Source organism: Sebastes umbrosus, chromosome 11, assembly GCF_015220745.1.
Source record: "Sebastes umbrosus isolate fSebUmb1 chromosome 11, fSebUmb1.pri, whole genome shotgun sequence".
NCBI lineage: Eukaryota > Metazoa > Chordata > Actinopteri > Perciformes > Sebastidae > Sebastes > Sebastes umbrosus.
The window spans coordinates 5,216,774-5,225,152 of record NC_051279.1 but is presented as its reverse complement, the minus strand read 5'-3'; the positions used below and the strand labels follow the sequence as shown (position 1 = coordinate 5,225,152).

At 39.7% G+C, this 8,379-nt stretch overlaps 2 protein-coding genes and 1 long non-coding RNA gene across 3 annotated transcripts; 1 reads left to right on the top strand and 2 right to left on the bottom strand.

Annotated features, from left to right (window-relative positions):
• Window positions 1–25: 25 nt before the first annotated feature.
• zp3d.2 (zona pellucida glycoprotein 3d tandem duplicate 2) lies at window positions 26–4,721 on the bottom strand. Its single transcript, XM_037784914.1, has 8 exons — window positions 4,129–4,721; window positions 3,146–3,261; window positions 2,926–3,029; window positions 1,623–1,797; window positions 1,381–1,486; window positions 1,161–1,249; window positions 965–1,044; window positions 26–413 (listed from the first exon to the last, which is right to left on the bottom strand). Exons 1-8 carry the CDS (start codon window positions 4,606–4,608, stop codon window positions 46–48), a joined length of 1,518 nt encoding a protein of 505 aa, XP_037640842.1. The 5' UTR covers window positions 4,609–4,721; the 3' UTR covers window positions 26–45.
• Window positions 4,462–7,819, top strand: LOC119497090. Its single transcript, XR_005208867.1, has 3 exons — window positions 4,462–4,599; window positions 6,723–6,843; window positions 7,684–7,819. It is a non-coding gene; the product is annotated as an uncharacterized LOC119497090 (long non-coding RNA).
• On the bottom strand, window positions 5,244–7,693 carry LOC119497089 (sperm acrosome membrane-associated protein 4-like). Its single transcript, XM_037784918.1, has 3 exons — window positions 7,551–7,693; window positions 6,708–6,827; window positions 5,244–6,545 (listed from the first exon to the last, which is right to left on the bottom strand). The coding sequence occupies exons 1-3, from the start codon at window positions 7,600–7,602 to the stop codon at window positions 6,340–6,342; spliced, it is 378 nt and encodes a 125-aa protein (XP_037640846.1). The 5' UTR covers window positions 7,603–7,693; the 3' UTR covers window positions 5,244–6,339.
• Window positions 7,820–8,379: the final 560 nt, after the last annotated feature.

Below are 8,379 nucleotides of genomic sequence, written 5' to 3'. Positions count from 1 at the left end.
TAATGAGCCACCCGGACTGAATTAATCACTGTACAAACGTCAGCTTTATTTGTCAAAATCAAAGATTTCTTCAAATATTGTAAGAGGTTCTGTGACCTTCTCCTCCACAACAGCAGAGCCCTTCACCTGCTCCCCCTCACCTTCCACCTCAACCCACGTCACTCCTTCGCCCCCGAACGGCCACTCTAACTCCTGCATCGCGTTCTCCACCTTACCCGTCAGAGTCACTGCTATCGGTTCAGGCTGTGAAGTCGTCCTCCATTCAGTCACCTCTCTGGTCGTCTCTGGTTGCGGCGCTGTTGTTGTTGTTGTCTTCTTCGTCGTTGTGGTGGAGACCTTCTTCCTCTTTGGGGCTGTGGTGGGTTTCACTTCAGGCTCTATTGTCCACGGCCTGCTGCTGATTATTTTGGTCACTGGAAAATGTAGAATATTTGATATTAGAACATAATTTGCTCCAAAATTACAGAAGAAATTACTATTAAAAAGAAAATAAATAAGATATTCCAATCCACAGATGGCATTTTTTCTCCAAAATGCATAAAAAGAGGTTTGGAATAAAACTGCATAACTAGCAACCCAGTTTCTTACATGTAGCAGTAAAACATAATATATCTCATCTCGCAACGAGTTCCTGTAATGGCACAGTTATATTTAAACTCTTATACTGAGGTGGCTTACCATAACAGTAAACATATTTTATTTGCAAAGCACCTTACTCCCATGTTGATAAGAGTATTAAATACTTGACAAATCTCCCTTTAAGGTACATTTTGAACAGATAAAAATGTGTGATTAATTATGATTAACTATGGACAGTCATGAGAACACTAATTAGTAGGATCAAGTGATTGTTAGTTTTGGTCTGTTCAGGGGATTTGTTGACAGTTTATAATTTCTCCAGCCGTACCCTGTAATGGTAATAATATAGGCTTTATTATGGAAAATGAGAGAAGCAATGACTCACCTGTGGATGCAGCAGAGCTACAGTTGGAGTCGCAGCAGGTGCACACAGAGTTTGAGTTTGGTCCATACAGCTCAAGCCATCTGACAAAAACAACGATGAAGAGCTGATCCCTTTTGTGTCAAGAATTGTAAAGCAGGTTTGAACTTTTTATTTCTCAATCAATTTCTTTAAGCAAAAAACAAACAAACAAACTAACCTTCTTGTTTTTGTGTCATAGTTGCAGGACTTAGCTGTAGGTGTGGGGACAGAACTGCCCACAGACATGGAGCAGTGCATGTAGAGCTGCTACAGGAGATCAGATCACAAGACGTCCCATCAGTAAGTTGTTTTAGTCTTTTAGCACGATATTCAAACAAAAAACAGCTTAGAAATGAGGCAATTTTTCTCAGGTAATAACTTGAAGCATTTTTGCTCACCTGGCCTGTCATTCCCGTGAACAAGAACGCATCCACAGAGAATCTCACAGCATTGGTTTTGTATGGGATGAATCTGGAGAGACTATCCTTACTTTCAACCATACACCTTTATCAGAGGGAGAGAAAACCGGACCATTACATATGAGCATATGTTTTATACACATCTGTTTCTTGTTTAATAAAGTCTGAGCAACAATAAACATCAAGCTCTTTAGTTTGTGTGAGAGTGAGGTGTTTATTACCCAAAGTTTTGCACGACTGGATACTGAGGTGTGGATGTGTGGGACTTCTCGGGAGTCGCGTAACACAAGTGGACGTACAGTCTTTCGTCTTGGGACATACGCGGAGCCTCTGCCTGAAAGTACATGGGCTTCCCGAGCACGTACTGATCTGACGGAGAAAGCCTTTCCCACTGAGCTGAAAGACGGAAGGAAACAGTCAGGCAACAACAACAGCAGCAGCTTCAAGATTCATCCTCATTAATGCGGTCAAAAGAAGCCCAGATTTCCAAAAATTTAAAGACTTTGATGAAATTCACAGGCTAAGGGTAAGGATGTCGTGATATACCGGTACGGACGATAACCGTGATATTTTGAAAAGGAAATATTGATATTGTGTTAATAATACACATATGATAATATTGTGTAAATAATCCAGCACCGCTTAAATAATTTTATATACAGTTATGATTACAGACTCTCTCTCCACCTCCCTACGCTCAAAAGAGACAAAATGCATAATAAAGACAGTAAGAGATGAATTTGACTAACAGCATTATTATTATTATTCAAATTTTCTATAGATACAGATATAATATCGTTAATGTCTATTCTTTTGGCCACGATAAACGTGTAGTGAAAATGATAATGTGACAGCCCTAGCGGAGACACGATACTGACCAGAATTGCTTTAAAGGACTCGTGTGTAGGATTTTGGGGGATTTATTGGCAGAAATGAAATATAATATTCATTATTATGTTTTCAAAAGTGTATAATCACCTGAAACTACGAATCTAATTACCTGAATCTAAGCTAAGTGTTTTCATTAGCTTCATAACTACATAGGAAGAAGGTCCTCTTCACAAAGTCCACCATATTGTACTGCCATATTTCTAGAGTAGCCCAGAACAGACAAACCAAACATTGACTCTAGAGAGAGACTTTCGCTTTTTAATGATATCTGAAGGCCATCGTAGTTTGACATGCTTGGAGATGGTGGGTTGAGCGGTGGAGCATTCAGTTGGTTGCAATCTGCAACCTCACTGTTAGAAGCCACTAAATCCTACACACCGCTCCTTGAAACCCGATTTGTATTTAATCCTTCAGTGGTTTCCTCTACTGTTTGATAGAGCATGTTTTGGAGTTGGCATGTTTACTGGTAGTTTATTTCAGAGGACTTACTGGAAAAAAAAAACATATTTCATATTGTTAGGAATAAAAAGATCTAAGAAATAATTAAAATAACATTGTTTCCATTGCTTTTTACTGGGTGGGACTATTACCAGTAATGCATTGTTTCTTCAATTCTCAAACTCAAATTTTTACCATTTCGTGGAGTCAGTATGAATTTTGCTCTGTTCTTCATTGGTGTGAAGATCTTGCGCAGCCGCATCTTTGGTGTGTAACCAATTTTGTAGGAGTATTGGTACCTAAACATACAAATACATTTTTAAGATTAATAAAGCTGTGTTAATATATAGATTTCTATGTTATAAGGTTAGAAGAACTTGGTGCAGAAGGCTTTCTGGTGTGGATCCAGTCTCACCTGTTATAATAACATGTAACAGGCAGGGTGAAGGGCACAGCTCGCCTGATGGGTCCTTGGAGCCTCGGTGGATCATATTGTAGTGTGTTTGAATAGGCCACTTGGTTATTAATTATCTGCAAAGAAACAATCAGCTAAATAAAAATGTTCATCCTCTTAGTTTAGCATGTTAGCATGTTAATATTTGCAAAAAAAAGCAGCAAATTACAAAACTCTCATAAACTTCTGACTTTTTACTCATAACGTTATGACTTTATTCTTGTAAACTTCTGACTTTATTCTTGTAAACTTTTGACTTTAGTCTTGTAAACTTCGGACTTTATTCTTGTAAACTTTTGACTTTATTCTCGTAAACTTTGGACTTTATTCTTGTAATATTACGACTTTTTTTCTCGTAAACTTCAGACTTTGTTCTCGTAAACTTTTGACTTTATTCTCGTAAACTTCTGAATTTATTCTTGTAAACTTTTGACTTTATTCTCGTAAACTTTTGACTTTATTCTCGTAAACTTCGGACTTTATTCTTGTAAACTTTTGACTTTATTCTCGTAAACTTCGGACTTTATTCTCGTAAAGTTATGACTTTATTTTCGTAATATTACGACTTTTTTTTCTCGTAAAGTTATGACTTTATTCTTGTAATATTACAACTTTTTTCTCGTAATATTCTGACTTTATTCTGGAAATCTCAGATGTTTTTCCCTCAATGTGGCCCTAATACTCCGTAGTGCATTGTCTCTTTGGCCCTCACTGCATTAGACTTATATAGTATATACTCAGACTATAAACTGTGTTACCTTCATCACAATGCTCAAATGTTTTGCGGCTCCAGACAGATTTTTTATTATTTTTTGCCTAAAATGGCTCTTTTGATAGTAAAGGTCGCTGACCCCTGACCCCTGCTCTAGAGCCACATAGCCATCATGGTTTAAAACTGTTATTATGGCAAAAAAAGAAACTATCAGGCTGTTGTTAAAGCTCACCGTGCGTTTGGTTCCACACATGCTGAGGTCATATTGAAAGTAAAGGTGATCCCTGGTGGATCTACTGGTCCCACAGGTCCCCAGTCTGAGCCCAGAGTCTGGCTCACGGTTACCCAGAATGCTCCTCTGCACCTGGACGAGCATCTTGCCGAGTTCGCACGAAGTCCTCACGGAAACACCCGAACCGCTTGGCGGACCGGTGTGAGCCCGAACAGGGAGCAGGATCTCCCGGACCGGTTCGGGTAAAGCCTCCAGCCCGGTGCCTGTGGATGGAGAGAAATACTTCATCTCCACCAGCGGCAGCCTGGAGTCCAGAAACAACGGGAGGTGGAGGTACGGAGGCGGCAGAGTCGGTGTTTCTCTCCAGGTAACTTCTTCTCTCATCACCTGGGTCGGTTGTTTTATTACAGCCTCAAACGTCGGTGCTGTTCGTCCATCAGTGGAGGACAACAGCATGAACAACAGAGCCAGGTAAAACATGTTTACGGTTTTTAAACTTAACAATTCAACCTTATCTAAACAGTACTATCACTGATGCTGTTCTCCTTAATTGGAGCCCAATCAACAGCACCTGGTAGTGATGTGTCGTCGCGAACGAGTCGGTTCATTGAGCCGGCTCTTTTAAAGGGACTGTTTGTAAGAATCAGAAATGCTTGTTAACAGCGACACCTGTGGCCGTTGACTCAAAAAAAGTCAGCACGTCAGCTAAAACCACAATATCACTCTATATTTCAGCTGTTTGGCAGTAATGTTAGCTGACCAGAAGAAGGTCTCTCCATGAATCAATGCTGATCCTAGTGTTGGCTTTTCCTGCCTCAGCCTCCCGACCGCGGCCGGAGGGAACAGGGGAGACTCCAGAGTTTTGGTCGGAGACGATAACGTTTCTCTCTGCGGAGCCCCGTCACTTCACAAGACAGAAAACCTCTGTTGGTCTGGAGGAGCTGCAGCAGTTATTTCTGCACAAACGTCCACTGTACATTCACTAGATATTCTCAGAGCTAAACTAACTCTTCTACAGTGTGTAGTGTGCACGCATAAACGTGAGAGTTAGATGGCATTGACTTGAATACAACAATAGAGAACATAATGTTACCTGATCAAATAAAAACGTTAAGTCCAAACAATATTTTTTTATACAATTCTGTCAACACATAAATAAAATTACTCTTATACAGCATGGCAATGTTCCAACATTTGCAGGCTAAGTATGCAACATGAATGTAATAAGACTTTCTTATGCCAGTGCCACATGAGCACAAGCATTGTTCAGGTGGAGTACAACTCCATCTTCTTATTTCTGTACATTGGGTCACACGTATACAGTTAAAATAGCATTTTATTTAATTTGTTAAAATCCCTGAAACCTACGTTTTACTGTAATCCTTTTTTTTAATACTGAATTCTGCTACTGCTGCCACCGCCTATACTCTGTATGTGAGCCTCTTTTTGGAGGAGTTTTATCCTTTTTTTGGTGGAGGATCTAAAGACAGAGGGTAAATACAAACACAGTGTGTACATATTTAATTCTAAAGCCCTCTGAGACAAACTTGACCGTTTTATCACAGTTTGTAGAAAAATACTAAATCATGGTAACATAAGCTACATCACTCCTGCTCTCCGCTCCAAAAATAGTTCTGCTACTAGAAAGGCACGTATTTACTTGGCAATAATCAGAGATAATCCCATCTCACAGACATGATGTAAAAACATGGTATAACAAACCTTGTCTTAGCACAGATTAGTGCACAGTTATTAAAAGGAAGTTGAGTACAATGTGTCGATTAGAGGGCAGAAAAGGCAACAGCGCCTCCACTTCAAGTGTGTCAAACACGCTGTGTGTTACAATACCCATACTGCAATACCCATGATATGCCAGATAAAGAGTTAGTATGTCCCAATACATAGTATGTCAAATGCAGTATGCCAAAAATGCCAGGATGTCTTACTACATCTGGTCGCATTTTGCAGTGTGCAAGCCAACATGCTTTTCTGGCTATTCTGACCCACAATCCTTTGCACAGCGGATATATAAGCAAGAGGGTCAAAGTTCAAGGCACAATGTTATGAAGTAGTAGTATGTCCCAATTATATTATTATAATTAATACTGCATGCAACAGTAGTTAGTGTTTAAGTGCAGCTGCAGTATGTACTAAAAGTAAAAAGAAAAAGTATTTGGAAAGTACCCAAGTTCTCTGCCATGTTGCTTCTATTCACCAAACTGCATATGAAATAAGAAGCATGAGTAATGTGCCAGCCCAGTAGGTGTTAGCAGGTGTTGGAGCTCTGTTGCACAGATGTGTGTCGCAGCATTCATTGGTGAAGGTGAAGTTGAGTCCCATGGTGCGTCTTTCTCCCGTGGCTCCACACAGGGAGGGCGGGATGCAGCTCTTCTCGTACAACACCACACGGAAGTCTCCTGAAAATCACGAGTTCATTAGAAACATCAGTTTTGGGAGAGACTTGCGTAGACACAAAATAAACCACACTGACACATCTCCCTCCGTGCTGCATTTCTCAGTTCTTTTTCTCAGTTTTGATTCATTTAAATTTTTGTTCAGTGACTTGAGGCGGCCCTCACCTTTCTCACCCACAGCTCTGCTGGACAGACAGACCTGCCCAGATGGACACATGAGAGGGAATCTGATGCAGGCCAGAGGTGAGATGGCGGGGAACACACAGGTGTAACAGAAGAGGGGAACTGGAAGGACAGGCAGGTTGGTTAAAACCACTCTTTGTAAAAGAGTTTAGTTTTGCAGAGGAGCTTGGACTATGATCCAAAATGTGATAAATTACAGACTGTATCATCTATTGCTCTGAATTTAAATCCTCAAATGTTAACATTTTGTAATTGTTGAGCTTTATTAAAATGTATTATATCATTAGTATCAGTGGTAATAGTTGGAATTGGATAATTGCTGTAAATCACTTCATAAATAAGCTGAAATTATAATATAACACAAAGCTTCATTGTTGACTCGAGCTACATTAGCTAAAGCTGAAACTATACCAGTTGATTAATTGGCAACTATTTTTATAATCATTATTTAAAACATTTGCTGGTTCCAGCTTCTCAAATGTAAGGATTTGCTGGTTTTCCTTGTCTTATATTATAGTAAGTTGAATATCTTTGGGTTTTTAGCAGGACAAAACAAGACATTTGAAGATGTCACCTTGGGCTCTAAAAAACTGTGAGGCACAATTTCCACAATTTTCTAACATTTTCTAGACCACATAGTTAATCAGTTGAATAAGAAAATAATTTGCAGATTAATCACTGCTAAAAAATTATCATTAGTTGCAGCCCTACTATTAGCTATTGCTGCAAAAGTAAAGTATTTCTGTTGGCAATAGCATGCATGTTTTGTGCATTCATAAATACAAACATAACACATAAAGACACACTTGTGTTTTGTTCACCTACCCACAGCTGGAAGTAAACAAAGGAGAAGCAGAGGGAAAACCAGCTTCGACATTACTGACTGCTTCTGGGAGAAAATATGCTTGCAGCTTGGTTCTTCAGCTCTTAACGTCGGCTCTTTCTCGTTATTTTCTAGAACATACCAGCTGTCTTCATCTCGAACACAAGAAATCTGTTGAGGTCTCAGTCTTTATGACTTAGAGTCAGTTTCCGATCAGCTTTATCCAGGCTTTCTCAGCCTCCTCCGCCGGCCCGGCTGCAGAGATCTGAAGGTAAATCTCCTCTGGTTTCTCTTGATATTCTGTTTGTTAACTCCAAGTAGCTCCACACCCCAATACTTATGATTCAATCACGCTGTTAGGGTTCCCGATGACTTTACAGCGCTGCCCGGGACACTCACCGTCCCACAGAGAATAGTCCCATTCAGATTCAAGAGAATCAATAGGGCATTGTGAGGAAGCTACACTCAAGTTTAGGTGGAAAACTACACAAAATGTTCACTCATGTCATGCTTTTTTTTTTAACAGAATGCAAGAGATGTGGTGTGTACTAAGGTAAAACAGGGCAGGTTTATTAAATCATGTCTTATTTCTTAATGAAAGACGTTGAGTTTGGTGGGAGGGCTGTCAAGTGACCTGCGGTCCCATGACTAGAAATCTGAGCAGGAGGTAGGAACAGTTCCACAGACTTTAACTGTATGGTAAAGATGTTAAATTAACAGGACTTTAAAGCTGGTTTGGTTCACAAAAAATGCTGTTTGTATCTTAAATTAAACTATAATTCAAGCTACATTGTGCTCAATAGACTAATTCCATTAGTTCCTAAAGGGCAA

Coding starts and splice junctions, on each gene's coding strand:
- zp3d.2 (XM_037784914.1), bottom strand. CDS start 4,608: ATGTTTTACCTGGCTCTGTTGTTCATGCTGTTGTCCTCCACTGATGGA. Junction 1,487..1,622: donor CCAGTCGTGCAAAACTTTGG/GTAATAAACACC, acceptor CCTCTGATAAAG/GTGTATGGTTGAAAGTAAGG. Junction 1,045..1,160: donor TATGACACAAAAACAAGAAG/GTTAGTTTGTTT, acceptor TGTTTTTGTCAG/ATGGCTTGAGCTGTATGGAC.
- LOC119497089 (XM_037784918.1), bottom strand. CDS start 7,602: ATGTCGAAGCTGGTTTTCCCTCTGCTTCTCCTTTGTTTACTTCCAGCT. Junction 6,828..7,550: donor TTGTTTACTTCCAGCTGTGG/GTAGGTGAACAA, acceptor CTGTCCTTCCAG/TTCCCCTCTTCTGTTACACC. Junction 6,546..6,707: donor CAGAGCTGTGGGTGAGAAAG/GTGAGGGCCGCC, acceptor CGTGATTTTCAG/GAGACTTCCGTGTGGTGTTG.